This window comes from Microtus pennsylvanicus, chromosome 15 (assembly GCF_037038515.1).
Source record: "Microtus pennsylvanicus isolate mMicPen1 chromosome 15, mMicPen1.hap1, whole genome shotgun sequence".
NCBI classification, from domain to species: Eukaryota; Metazoa; Chordata; class Mammalia; order Rodentia; family Cricetidae; genus Microtus; species Microtus pennsylvanicus.
The window spans coordinates 5,761,869-5,777,260 of NC_134593.1; the positions used below are offsets into that span (position 1 = coordinate 5,761,869).

The 15,392-nt window shown below is 43.5% G+C and overlaps 1 protein-coding gene across 19 annotated transcripts in view; it reads right to left on the minus strand.

The window, feature by feature from the left end:
- Positions 1–15,392, minus strand: part of Kcnma1 (potassium calcium-activated channel subfamily M alpha 1) — a 719,966-nt gene that overhangs the window by 156,613 nt on the left and 547,961 nt on the right. For all 19 annotated transcript variants that reach the window (XR_012907918.1, XM_075949389.1, XM_075949388.1 and 16 more), the window contains exon 15: positions 10,168–10,277. Coding sequence is in view for 18 of the 19 variants with exons in the window: in XM_075949389.1 (XP_075805504.1) it covers positions 10,168–10,277 (110 nt within the window). In the remaining variant the exon portion in view is untranslated. The remainder of the gene's footprint in view (positions 1–10,167; positions 10,278–15,392) is intronic.

Here is a 15,392-nt window from a genome sequence, read left to right on the forward strand (position 1 = left end):
CTCAGGCAAGAAGGTCCATCTGACCCAGGCGATCCTGTGCACTGCCTGACAGATGGTTATGAGCTGTCATATGGGTGCTGGGGATTGAACCCAGGTCTTCTACAAGACATGGCATCTCTCCAGCACCTCATCCCCTTCTTAAATAGAAGATTAACTCAAGTCCAAGGAGGGAAAATCTACAAGCTCAATGTCAAATGGCTTCTGCATTAAAGAAATAAGTAGAGATGTAGTCGCCATGTAATATATACGGTGTGGCCACCTCTCTATGAGCAGAGAAAACCCAGGGGAGCTGAGCATGCAGTTGGCCAATACTGTCTGACCACGCAGTATTCCTTAAAAAACTGGAAACAGACACCAACATGCAATTTCATATTTTAAAAAAGATCCGGATTTTCAGTTTTCCTTGGTAAATCAAATGTGGTCACACTGGAGCCATCTTTCATATAGCTAAAAGGAACTCCTCAAGAGGTACACCTTCTCCAGTGTCCCCCAGTGCCCACTTGTTGTTACTGCTCAGCTTCCCCCCTCCCACCTGCCTGCCTCCTTATACTTACCTATGTTTTAAATATTGCTCAAACAAGTATCGTTTCAATTTTGCAAACCACACTGACAAACCATCAATTAATCCACAAAGAGAAGTATGGTTCTCTGAGTGTTCAAATCACACATTTTTGCTAGATCCTGCTACAGAGAGCAGTAACATCCTTTGGTCTAAGGATATGAGAGGTGTGGAGTGGGATCAGAGGTCCAAAGGTGGTGGTTGAAGTCAAGCCTACATAAGCAAAAAAGGGAGCTAATAAGGTAATTTTATGTTCACCCCCCTCTATGTGCTAAACGTCTCTAGTAGATAGGGCACATGTTTGCCTCCCTGGCATTCCGGGAGTCAAAGAACAAGCTTTTGATGAAGGCTGCATGAAGCAAACCGGATGAAGAGACAGGAGATTCACAGGAGAGGCTAGAACAATGAAGAGGAAAACAAAACAGAGAACTAACAGAGCGAGAGAAGTGAGTGCAGAATCCTGAAATAAGATGCTTTGCTTTTTGTCTTGCTTGTTAGATAGATGCCAACAGACTGGGGAAGACACAAATGGAAATAATAATAGATAATAATCATGATAAGCTCTGGGCATCTAACATTTGCCTTCCAAGCATTAGGCCAAGATATGAATCTTATTTGAAGATACAGAGAGTCATTTCTTCTTGGGTTCTTCTAGATCCTGTGTTACAGGAGGGTACATGCCTAAGAATGTGTTTGCAGACGATCCAAAACTGATGTCCTTTGGTTGAATACTAACTCAAATTATTTTCGTTTGGTAAAGTAGAATGGACTTTGCATTCAAATAGCTTTTGCATTAAAAAAAAAAAGTAAAAGGCAGTCTCCATTTAATGTGTGGTGCAGAGAAAGCCCAGCGAAGCCCAACCCAAACTTGACCCATACTGTTTGAACAACAAAGTATTCCTTCAAAGGATCTGGCTTCTCAGTATTCCTTTGCAAATCAAATCTAGTCACACTGGAGCCGTCCTTTATTTAGTTAAAAGGAACTCCTCCGAGGGTTGCCCCTTCTCCACTGTGCCACAGTGCCCATTCCTTCCTGGCTCAGCCTTATCTAGGCATGATCTTCATTCCTCTGGCTTTGCTCAGCTTGTTGGATTACTATGTATACAGAACAGGTATAGAATCAGGAAGCACAATCAGGGTTAGTGAAGAACAAAAGAGAAAAAAGCCAGAAAGCCTTCACAGTATAGTAAACAAGACAAATCCAGCCATAACTTAGCGAGAATCTAATTCTTGGTTTCTAAAATGAATTTTCCCAAAATGTCCAATGTGGGAAGTTGTCACTAGTTGCAAATATTACAAGGAAATAGAAATGATCTTTTTTCCCCTTCTAAGAGGGGGGAAAATTCCACTTGTCACAGAAAGGTCTTAAACCAGCAATCGGCAATAAAACTGTTGTAATAACAAGTTAGATTGCTTTCCTTATAATTATTAAGTAGAGGTCTACCAAATTTGACTATGCCATTATACAAAGCCCCCTTCCTTTTATTGCCGACATCATCTGTTAACTATAGCATTTTCAACCCAGATGTTCCTGAACAAAGGCTCTTAAGAATTAGAGTCCAACTGTCTCTAACTACCCAGAGAGAAATAAATTGTCCCAACCATTAAATCAACCCCCTTGACTGGAAGGATTACTTGCTGGTGTGAATTAAGCCAGTGTGCTTACAAAGTGGATGCAAAGCTGGGGCTTAGAGCAAAGGACTCTGCCCCCAGAAAAGTGGCAGATAACAGAAAAACAGTTTCTAAGCTGTCGAAATCCATCAAGCCTTCTAAAGCCAGCTTTTCCCAAAAGTACCAGCCCCCTCCAGCTGCCCAGAGGCTCCAGGACTTCAGGATAACTGCCATAATAACACTAGAAACAATTCAAATACTGTGGACTGGGAAACAGAGGTTTTAGGATCAAGGGGCTAGAGGAGAAATAACCATATTCAACTTTAATTGGAAAAAAATAGCTTCTGAACATGATAATGTCTAATATAACATATATTATATATAAATATTATATATTATATATAAATAATATACATGTATATATATTAAAGACTTATAAAACTGAACACCAAGAAAATAGAAGAGTTTGGGCTATTTGATGTAGGAGGGTCATCTGTCTATGTGTTACTTTCATTGGTTAATAAAGAAACTGCCTTGGCCTTTTGATAGGCCAGCCCTTAAGTGGGTGGAGTAGACAGAACAGAATTCTGGGAGGAAGAAAGCAGAGTCAGGCAGACGCCATGAATCTCCAGCCCAAGACATACATAGGTTAGGATCTTTCCCAGTAAGCCACAGCCTCGTGGTGCTACACAGATTTAACAGAAATGGGTTAATCAAGATGTGAGAGTTAGCCAATATGAGGCTAGAAATAATGGACCAGGCAGTGTTTAAATGAATACAGTTTCCATGTAAATATTCCAAGGCTAAGCTAGCCGTGTGGGAGCCGGGCGTGATGAAAAGCAGGCCTGCTCGCCTCATCACTACAAGAGAGGATGATGCTAGACCTCATTTTTTCATAGCTTTGATAAGGGTCAATGGGGAAGTTTTCAGGATACACCCACTCTCAAATACATGTACATCCATGCATGCCCCCCTCCTCTCTCTCACACATACACACACAGTGTCTTTCCTCCCTAGAAGATCCTAAGACATTTAATTGTCAAAATAATTTAATTCTCTGAGGTGGGCAGTTAGTATTTTTAGTACTAGCAAATGCCCTTTGTGTGAAGTTTGACTGTCATTCTTCCCTGAGACATACACCATAGGGTGTGTGCTTCCTCTCAACACTCAGAAGTCAGGTGAGACCCTAGTAACCACCCCAGTTCTAACTGAATCTCCTGCCCAATGACTGGCCTTTTCCCCTGTCCAGAATTCTGAATCTTCATCAGCCTCTAAAACCTTGCTTGAGGGTTTTTCTGTGGCTTATTGCTAGTGGTTTATCTGCTGGTACAGAAAGAACTACATGCCACCTTGTCAGTTCCTGGAGCAGGAGTAGTTATTACACTCACATCATATATGTTCTTATGTGTTCAGCCCTATTTACAAAACTCCCAACATAAGAGACTAGGTAGAACCATCTCTGAACTTTTTTTTCCCTGAGACAGGGTTTCTCTGTGTGGCCTTAGCTGTTCTGGAACTTGCTCTGAAGACCAGGCTGGTCTCAAACGCAGAGATCTACCTGCCTCTGAGTCCCGAGTGTTGGAATTAAAGCATGGGCCACCAGTGCCCAGCAGAAAATATATATATTTTTTAAAAGATGCAACTTAAGTTTTTACATAAGTTCTGTAGGCACGTGCCTTTCTGGCGTCAGGCTACAGGAATTTACCATGGAACAAGTGGGCTTGTCTGGCCTCCCTCACACTTTGAGATTGGAAGATCTTTTGTACACAATCAATGGAATCAGAGAACTCAACTGGGCAAGAGGCCTGTCTCTATCCTCTGTCTGAGCTGTGCCAATCTTAACTTTCCTGTCCTTGCAAGATGACACGGGAAGAGTCCAGTTTTCTGAATTCCAGGCACAAGGAGGCAGGTGGATACGTGAGAAAATTAGAGTCTCCCTCCTTGGAGTCTTCTCCGTCGCCTGAAGCCAGCACAGTGTCCCCACACTTTGCAGCTGGGCTTGGGCCTCATGGCCCTTCCACACTGCCCCCTGCTGCCTTCAGGTTACCTGGGTACTAAACACTCAGGACCTCCATCAGCTGCCGAGCGACAGAGAGACACGTTGTATTTTAAATACACCTCGTGTCCTCCTCCCCTCTGAGCTGTAAAACCTCGTACAATTAAGCTTTTATGTTTTGCAAGTGATGAATGACTGACTAATAGATTCGCGGTGAGACTCAGGACCTGGAACTCTGTGTTCTTGCCAATCTGATTGCTGAATCTACTTTCTTCTGGGTGGCTCTGCCCACCCCACCTTCTTCTCCCACCCCACCTACCTGGGCATCTTCACCTTTGCTAGCTCTCATAATGAAACTACTATCACTATTGCCCCTCAAAGCACCACATATCACACTGTAAGTGATGTGCCCTTTCCTACATCTACAGGGTTCTTGTTAGGAAACCTCAACAGAGCATGTGTATGTAGAAAGCTCCCTATGGTACTGCATGATCCCAGATTCCTGGGACTTGACTTTGACCCTCTTCCTGAACCCAAGTTTCTTAGAGGATCTGCTCATATAAAAAGGCATCTTTTCCAGGAGTCCTCCCTTAGTCCACAGGAAGACTCTCCAAGAGCATAATGCCTGCATTCCAGCTGCACATTCTGCAAGCACATACGAGCACTATAGCTTCCTTAGGATGGACATTAGCTTCCTCAGTCCAGTTTCAAACTCTGAAGACAGCACTAAAGGAAAAACAAATTCTTTACTTGGTATTCAAAGAATTTTTTATTAAGTTCCCATGTTTCATAGTTAATCAAATCTAAGGCAACAACAAGATCAAAAACACTGATGACAACTTATACTGAACAGGATAGGGGGTAAAGGGAACACTTCGGCATTGTTGGTGGAGTGCAAATTAGTACAGCCCCTTTGGATATCAGTATGGTGATTTCTCAGAAAACAACCTTTCTCAAGACCCAACAATACCACTTTTGGGTATATACTCAAAGGATGCCCAATTGTACCACAAAAACATGTGTTCAGCTAATTCATAGCAGCATTGTTGGTCATAGTCAGAACCTGGAAACTAACCTAAATGTCCCTCAACCAATGAATGGATAAAGAAAATGTGGTACATTTACACAATGGAGTACTACACAGCTGAAAAAAATAATGACATCTTGAAATTTTCAGGCAAAAGGATGGAGCTAGAAAACATCATATTAAGTGAGGTAACTAGACCTAGAAAGACAAATATTAAATGTACTCATTCATAAGTGGGTTTAGACATAAAGCATAGAAAACCAGCCTACAATTCACAATCCCAGAGGACCCAGACAGCAATGAGGACCCTAAGAGAGACATACATTGATCTAATCCACACAGGAAGTAGAAAAGGACAAGATCTCTTAAGGAAATTGGGAGTATGGGACCATGGGAGAGGGTTGAATGGGAGGGGAGAGGAAGGAAGGGTAGCAGACAAAAATGTAGAGCTCAATAAAAATCAATTAAGATAAAAGAAAAAATATAGGGCAACAAGCTAAACACATTGGTAAAAATATTTTAATTCATTACATTTTTGTCCTAGTGACTTGAGACTAATAATTAAAGAATTTACCAATCAATAAAAGTAAAAAGAAACTGGAACTGCTACAGTGTCTGTCCTCCCTCCCTCCCTTGCTTCCTGCTTACATTTGATGGAATTGGGGGCAGAAAAGGATGCAGAATTGAGAGATATGATAAATCAGGAGCATGTACTGAGAGATGAGGATTCTCATTAATTGCACCAAGTGTAAGGCCAGACATCTGATAAGATCACAGGAAAAGTACACAGACAGGAAGAATCTTAACGCAGAAATTGGCTGACCTGCGGGTCTGACCTCACTTCCTGTGACTTCAGTCTATATATTGTAATGTCATGTTGTGTGAACCGCTCAAGAATAAGATCCTATAAGGGCAAATGTGGCTTCACAATCCTAGCCTTCCTGTATGCTTGACACTGGCCAGCCCCGCCTTCACAAGCACTTAATAGGAAGGAGGGGAGCACAAAGTAAGGGAAGCAGATGGGTGCTGGTGTCACAACCCAAGCTGCTGCTAAAAGCAAAGTTAATGCAAAAGTCCTGATTTTTTTGAAATTTGTGTGTGTGTGTGTGTGTGTGTGTGTGTGTGTGTGTAGGCATATGGGTGTGGGTACCAACCAAGAAAGAAGCAGGCATGAGATTCCCTGGAGCTGGATTTAGAGATGGTTCTGAGCTGCCCTAGTGGATGCTGAGGTCTGAACTCTGGTCTTCTGTAACAGGAGCAAACATTCTCAGCCTAGCCGCTGAGCCACCTCTCCAGCTCCAAAGGTTCAGATCTTAACATAAGCTTAAAAGATGTGACCATCTGTGAGTCTCTGATTTGCCTGAATGATGGGCTCAAAGCAGACACACAGGCTATCAGCCCAGAGCGTGGGGTGCTGTGCGGGAAGGATGGGGCAGTTTTATGTCCTCGGATTTCACTTGCTCATTAAAAAAAAATTAATGTATATTTTTTAAGCCTTACTCCAGATTTAATAACTGGAGATGAAACATAGACTTCATTTTATAAGTTTCCCACAAAAGCATGAATGAGTCAGCCTTCAACTGTCACTTCCTCCAGGCTGCTCTCAGTTGCATGAGAGCAGCTTGGATCCCCTTGGTCTACCCTTGGAACCCTAGTGCTGGCATTTGTTTTCTAAGTTGTTTAGGAAAGGTGCACCCAGGTCCCCTGATTCTCAGAGTTTCAAGGTAAGGGGTCTCTTGCACACAGAATGAGATGTTTATATTATGCTGACACCCCTTGCCTTGTCGTTATAAACATCACTCCATTATTTTGTGTATCTGGGAGAAAATACAGATGAATGCACACAATGGCTACATACAACTGCTCATTTTGTCTCAATTAGATTCTGGCTTGGGAATAATGTCCCAGCTTTGGTCACACACAGGGTAGATGCAAAAAGCTGACACCATGGCTAGGATCTCCTGACGGCAGTGGCTTTGGAGGCCTCCCTCTGCCTCTCCCGCACCGCACAGGCCTTTCTGTTTTCCTCAGAGAAGACCTTCAGTTCACCTGGGTATCTGCCACCTTCTGCCTTCATGGGCCTGCTCTGCCTCACTTCTGAGAAAGCTCTGGGTTGCACCAGTCCCCCCTGCTGGGTGGCATGCTGCTGCCAGCCCAGGAAAGGGCACACCATTTCTTTCCATGCCTCGCAGCATCATCGCTGGCGTGCTGTTTTGGTGAGGTACATAACCATGGAGAATGCTCTGAAGATATGCATATTTACCTGTGCTTTATTATACCCACACTATTTTCTGATTCTTTCCCGTCTCCACAAACTGGCTTAAGATATATTTGGGCGTCCTTTATGCCATCTTGAAATTGAATAGCCAATTCTTACAGTAATGAAAATACTTAGGCGGCAGCCTAGTGATATACAACGCTACACTCTAATTACAGCTGCGCTTTAATTAACCTGAATTGAAGAGTGTTATCATTAAACTGCTGGTAACGTTGAGTTATGGCTTTTCTTTAATTTAAAGTAGAAAACACAGATAATTAAGCCTCAAGATAATCAAATGCTTGAAGAGAGCTTCAATGTTTTGGGTTGTTCCTAAATCTCATTAAATGTCCTTTCTTTATTGATTGGTTCCACCTCTGCCGAATTGCTGCATTAAAGGAATAATAGCACCAAGCTGAACACATTCTCACTCACATCAGAAGTTGCTTTTTTTTTTCCATTCAAAAGCTTTACTGAACAAATACTAAATTCACTGACAACGAGGTATGTCTAAGAGATCTTTTTCCTCATTAGAGCATGATCTAAAGACAAAAATCAATCAAGGGAAATAGTTCATATTTACTCGTGCCTAGCTTGACAGGAGAGCACCCTCAGAAGCCCTCTCGCCACACCTAGCTTTTCCACCCTCCCTCTGCCACAGGGGAAAAAAGTCAGTCCTTTTAAAGATGACAGGCGAGGACGGCTCCCCCTAGAGGCTGTAGCTGGGTGACACCGCTGCTACTTGCCTGGCTCCTGAGCTGGCACTAAAGGCTGAAGGAGTTCCGTGGCTGAAAGACGGTAGAGCTGACCTGGGCTGTTAGTGTCACTCTAAGCTGACTTAGAGAAAGTTTACACCGCCCTTTCATTAAAGCAAGTGGAAACCAGAAACATGGATCCGGTGTGGCCAACTCTGATTTTAAAGAGAGTTCGGAAATCCAGGTTTTGCTTTGTTTGGTTTTGTGAGATAACGTGGTCCAAAAATACCAGCAATGAGCCTTGAGCAAATTAAAGAATACCAAGTCCCTGGGTGCAGTGCTACCCCATTTATAACCTCTTAGGGGGACAGTCCTCACCCTTAGTCTTTAAAAAAACTGACTTTTTTCCCCCAGCAGAAAAGGAAGAAAAATGTCAAAAGCTGCAAGAGCCAGACAGCTGCCCTGGGAGCGCACCTGGCAGATCCAACACCAGCTAAACCTGGAAAAATCAGTGGCCCAGTAAAAGAGCTTCGGATCTTCCCAGCTGGCATCTGGAACATCACAGGGCCCCACTCCGCTGACAGTTCTGCCTTGATGACCTGACCACCCCTGTACTGACCCCAGAGGGCTCTTAAAGAGCCCTGGTGTGTTCCCTGGATATTCTGACTTCTCTAGACTACCCATCCAAAGCAGGCTGAGCTACAGAGAACACCCTCCCAGCATCTCGGAATGGTTAACTTCGAAAGAGACATTGCTCGCAGGGAAAGGTGCTCACGGGAGTTACACCAGGGCTTCTGTTTCCAGAGAAGAACTCCTTCCGAATCAATTACCTATTCACTTTCCCAGTTCATTTAGCATCTAAACTATCGCTTAGGGACAGGGCAAGAAATTTCTGTAAACAACCAAACCATTTTGGAGTGCTTGGGGGTTTGGACCTGGAGACTGGCAGAGAACACCTGCCATGCTCCCTGGCAGGAGTCCCCACCCCTCCCTCCTGCATACAAAGCAGAACTGGAGTCCCAAAGACCCTGGATTTCCTTTACGATGAAGGGCTCTCAGTTTCGACTCAGCACCGTTAGATTTCCAGCTCTAGAATCCCAGGGGATAGGCTTGGCTAGTGAATGCTCTTTCTCCCTCAGCCCAGATTTGCCTGTTTCTCCCCAGTTTTCATCGGTGAGACCATTTATTGACCTTTGCTACGGAGTCAGATACTAGTAGGTCAGGCTTAGAGGTCCACCGCTTTCAGAGTATGTGGGGAACATGACCCTTGTTTGATATTATTTCAGTGGAGAGAGTCTAAGTGGTGAGTCTGGGGGTACTGGTGTGTCTCAAGGTAGACACCTGGAATTCCTGATCTTCCAGGGGTACAAGATATGACCTACTTCAGGTGCTCTGGGAACCAGTTCCGAGTCATGCTATTTGAGACTGGCAGCTGTGTGCAGGACCTTTTCAAGGACCTTCTGTGCACTTGGCAGCATAGTTCCTCCGTAAATAGCAAAAGCACTTTGGATGTCTATATATCAAGGACTTAATTAGAAGGGTGTAAAATTCCTTTGTCCTGGAACAGGCAAGATTTGATTTTTCTCTATATTAAGAGCAGATAGGTGCTGAAGGTAAAGTCCTGGGTTCAAACTTTAGCACCATAAATAAACAGAAAACTAAATAAACAAAACAAAGTAAACCAAGGGCCACCTGAGTTCACGCCACCTTTCCGAGACTTCTGTCTCACAGTGGGCTTACAGAAGATGTACAGGCGAGCTGCACAAACTCTAAGTTTGTACAAATCAGGGCTTCAATCTCAAGAGTTTTGGACCTAGAGGATAAATAAGAGCCAGCGTAGCACTAGAAGGCAGGACCTTGTCAGAACCTGCTTTCCTGTCCGCAGACACGCAGGCCTGAGAGCAGAGGAGCCCTCGGGGACAGCCAAGTGTCCCAACCAGAGCAAGCAGAGGCTGAGGCTGTCCTTACAGACACAATAAACACCCCTGAGAGGCAAAGAGCATCGGGTCAACAGTCACTTACTCACAAACAGTAGGGAAGGACAGCCCCACGAAGGCACTGGAGAGATACTCTGTGTACATTTCATTGGAGACTCCTTCCAGGTAGTATTTCTGCCACGTGTCTTCCTCAATCTAAGAAAAAATGCACAGCAAGAGGGTTTAAAATATAGCCACAAACTGACAGAGGGGACCCGGACTGGCAGCCTTAAACATATAAATGCACTAGCGACACAATGACCTTCCTGGTGGATGATCTTCTCGGCAGCTGGGAGCAGACCCACAGAATCCCCATTATGCTTCCATGACCCCAAAGGTATTGGTTCAGCAGATTTCCTTCAAAGCACTTCTTTGCTCTCAAAAAATAAGTTTCATTGCATGTGTGTGTGTATTAGAGAGAGAGACTATGTGTGACTGGGTGCGTGCGAGTCTTCCTGTGTCTGGATGAGAGTATGAATGTATGTGTGTGTGGGTAGGTACACCAGAAGAGGATGTTGGATATTGCGGAGCTGGGGTCATCAGGCCTTTGTAAATACGCAGCTTGTTAGGTGAGTCCTGGATCTAAACCTGGGTCTTCATGACTCTGGCAAACACTCTGGCTAAGATACATCTCTAGCCCCTTGCTTTGCTTTGCACCCTCATGACTTCTAAAGCTGTGGGGATCTAGGACCCAACCACAGTCATGGTAGACAAGTTAGGAACTGACGCAAATTTCTGGAGAGCGATTTTGCAGGTGTTTTTACAGTTCCTGAAACCATAGACTTCTATGCCGGGCTTCCATTTCATACATCCACAACAAAGTATTTAAACAGGCAAGACAAAGTCATGGAGTTGTGGGTTTGTGCCACTCTTGAAACATGTTTCTATATCATAATCACATACATATACATTTTATTCGTGAAAAATTACAAATAAAGCAGATAACATGAAATTTTAAAAAACAATGAGGAATCTTGATGAAATTTCTATATTCTTGTGTGTGTGTGCGCGTGTGCATGTGTGTGTATATGTGTGTGCATGTGCGTGTGTGTGTGTGTGTGTGCGCGCACGCGCGCATGAGTAAATGCCATGTGAATGTGGGTATCAACGGAGGCCAGAAGGAGGCATCAGATCTTCTGGAGTTATGAGTGGTTGGAAGCCACACAATGTGGGTACTGGAAACTGAACTCAAGTCCCCTGGGAGGGCAGCAAGTACTCTTAATCATTGAGTCATCTACCCCATCCTTTGATTTTTATCGTTGAAAGGCATATGAAAATGCCTACAAATGTTTATAGCAGAACAGTAGCAATTATCTCTGAGTGGTAGAATACTAATTTTTTTTTTTTTTGTTTTTTTTTTTTTTTTTTTGTTTTTCGAGACAGGGTTTCTCTGTGGTTTTGGAGCCTGTCCTGGAACTAGCTCTTGTAGACCAGGCTGGTCTCGAACTCACAGAGATCCGCCTGCCTCTGCCTCCCAAGTGCTGGGATTAAAGGCGTGCGCCACCACCGCCCGGCTAGAATACTAATTTTTAAGATAGATTAATGTGCTGTCTAAAGACTTTTACACAAGCATACACAGACATATGTATATGCACTATAGTCTATATATTCCTACTTTGGAAAAAAGATGTTTCAAGGGGGTCATGCCCAAAACTTCATTAATTTTCTATAATAAGGTAGAGCTGGGTTTCCCAACAACCGTCTCCAACAAGGTGTTTTCATAGGAGTCGATCTTTGAAAACTAATAAATTAATAAATTGAACCACTCTGGGAGTTGAGGAATCAATCTCAGTGGCTCCCTTGGCTGGCTTTGGGCTGCACCTTCCTGTAACGGCTCAAGTTACAGGACGGCAACAGGAAGTTGTTCCATCCACAATGTAGCTTTTTCAAATGGGCTGTCCTGTTCTTGTGCTGTGAGGCGTGCTGGCCATGGCTCATCAGTCAGTTAACAGAGAGAAATACGGCACTGAGATCTGAAGAAGAAATGAGAGCCCTGGGAAAGATCAGCGGCTTCAACTATGTGGTTATGCTCTGGCAGCCAAAATCCAAAATGAAAACTCGAGAAGTAAATGAAATACTCCCTATTTCCATGCTTCTTATCTGCTTCATGCTCAGCTTGAGCAATTAGGCTGAAAGTTAACCTTCCTGGAAAGAGCTCCTGTAGTCTGCTCCTGCAGTCTACTCCTGTACGTGTCTGCTCCCGTACGTGTCTGCTCCTGTACGTGTCTGCTCCTGTAGTCTGCTCCCGTACGTGTCTGCTCCTGTACGTCTGCTCCTGTACGTCTGCTCCTGTACGTGTCTGCTCCTGTACGTGTCTGCTCCTGTTGTCTGCTCCTGTACGTGTCTGCTCCTGTACGTCTGCTCCTGTACGTGTCTCCTCCTGTTCGTGTCTGCTCCTGTAGTCTGCTCCTGTACGTGTCTCCTCCTGTTCGTGTCTGCTCCTGTACGTGTCTGCTCCTGTAGTCTGCTCCTGTACGTGTCTGCTCCTGTACGTGTCTCCTCCTGTACGTGTCTGCTCCTGTACGTGTCTGCTCCTGTAGTCTGCTCCTGTACGTGTCTGCTCCTGTAGTCTGCTCCTGTACGTGTCTGCTCCTGTAGTCTGCTCCTGTACGTGTCTGCTCCTGTACGTGTCTCCTCCTGTTCGTGTCTGCTCCTGTACGTCTCCTCCTGTACGTCTCCTCCTGTACGTGTCTGCTCCTGTAGTCTGCTCCTGTACGTGTCTCCTCCTGTTCGTGTCTGCTCCTGTACGTGTCTGCTCCTGTACGTGTCTCCTCCTGTACGTGTCTGCTCCTGTACGTCTCCTCCTGTTCGTGTCTGCTCCTGTACGTCTCCTCCTGTACGTCTCCTCCTGTACGTGTCTGCTCCTGTAGTCTGCTCCTGTACGTGTCTCCTCCTGTTCGTGTCTGCTCCTGTACGTGTCTGCTCCTGTACGTGTCTGCTCCTGTTCGTGTCTGCTCCTGTTCGTGTCTGCTCCTGTACGTCTCCTCCTGTACGTCTGCTCCTGTACGTCTCCTCCTGTACGTGTCTGCTCCTGTACGTGTCTCCTCCTGTACGTGTCTGCTCCTGTACGTGTCTGCTCCTGTACGTGTCTGCTCCTGTACGTCTCCTCCTGTACGTCTGCTCCTGTACGTCTCCTCCTGTACGTGTCTGCTCCTGTACGTGTCTGCTCCTGTACGTGTCTGCTCCTGTAGTCTGCTCCTGTACGTCTGCTCCTGTACGTCTCCTCCTGTACGTGTCTGCTCCTGTACGTGTCTCCTCCTGTACGTGTCTGCTCCTGTAGTCTGCTCCTGTACGTCTGCTCCTGTACGTCTCCTCCTGTACGTCTGCTCCTGTACGTGTCTGCTCCTGTATGTCGGCTCTTGTATGTCTGCTCCTGTACGTGTCTGCTCCTGTATGTCGGCTCTTGTATGTCTGCTCCTGTATGTCGGGTGTCCTGTATGCCCCAGTGCCGTGGGCTGTCAGCTGATTATCTATACACAGGTCTTCCCCAGTGTGGAGGGGGTTAAAAAAAGGTGTCAACCAACAAAAGGTGTTGTTAAATGGTATAATTTTTTTTAAAAAAAATTAACCATAATATGTTCAGCTAAGCATGAATATTTTTAATTTCTCCAAATCTAAGTTCTTAATAATTTTCTTCAAATAAGATATTTAGTAACTCTAATTTAAGTGAAGTTTAGTATGCCTTAGTAAACATATCATAATATTGTTTAGGTAACAATATAGCCATAATTCTTTTAATGATACAAAGGATACCAAATGAACTATAGTTAATTATAAAACTTTAAGTAGGGCTTTGTGGGAAAGTCGTTTGCCTAAAGTATAAGAGTCCTGTGTATTTTTGAACAGTCTTTTCAATTAGATCATTTTTGTTATTTAATATTCTTTATCAGTCCTTCGACAATTTCATACAATGTATGTTTATCTTAATCAACCTCTCCTAGAAGTCTTACCAGATTCCCCCAACCTCATATATCCAACCTATCCACATAACTTTCTGCGCTCTCTCTCTCCCTCTCTCTCTCTCCCTCTCTCTCTCTCCCTCTCTCTCTCTCTCTCTCTCTCTCTCTCTCTCTCTCTCTCTCTCTCTCTCTCTCTCATCTTTTAACTCATCAAGTCAATTTGCACTGCCCATATATACTTGGATGTGTGTTCATCTCCTGGAGTATGGTTGATCTTTCAGGAGACACACCCTTGATGAAAACTGATGTTCCTCTCCCAACAGCTATCAGTTGTCAGTAGCTCCTCAGCCCGGGATGAGACTTCATGCCCACTTCCTATCTTCATGTTCAGTTCTTTTATAATATTCCAGACACTTTTTTAATTTAAATATTACAAATGATTTTTTTAAAATACTGACAATTTAAAACTTAATTTAAAGTTACTGTTATTCTTTAATTAGTATGGTTTTAATATTGATTGCTTAATGATGGTCATTATTTTTATGCCTCTGAGTATAAGGAATTAACATTTTAGAACAAATTTTATTGAAGGTTAATCAATACATTTGTTAAATAAGTAGAAATAATCTTTATTGAATAGCAATATTGTTCATGTTTTTGTTAAATTTAACAAAAGTATTTCATTGATTCATTTACTCAGTAAATAGTTACTGAAATGTTCTGTATTGAAGGACTTATTCTAGAGGCTGATTAAATCTTATTTTAAACTGGTGTTTGCTTTCCCACATTTTCTCCTTGTGTTGGCCTGACTAGGATATGAGTGACCATCCTACTAGACACATCTGACTTCCTTTGATTTTCCAGATTTCTTTTCCCAAAACTTTGTTTCTGTGGCTAGTCTGAAGTTGTTGTAGACTGAAAGTCAAACATCTAGGGAAAACTGTTCAAACCATCCTATCAAATAAAATCCCTCTTCCACATCTCTAGGTAAATTCTCAGATGGTACCCAAAAGGCTCAATACAGTAGCATCAAATCAACTGTACAAATGCTAGGGAGTTTAAGATGCATTGCCCTAACTCTCTAAAACCTGTACATCTTTAGAACTATTTGTGCATGCACAGCCTACAATGTTCTTAAGATTTCTAATTAAGGCATCACACACACACACACAAAACTGCTAATTTAATTATACTAACATCTTTTCAAAAGACATGTAGTTAGTAGGGATGTAAACTGGTACAGGCATTGTGGAAACAGTGGAGTAGTTATTGAATTCAAAATATAATTGGTACACAACCAGAAATTCCGCTCCTGAATACATAACTAGAGAAAATGAAAAGGGGTCATGATTGTACTACTTATGATAGCTCA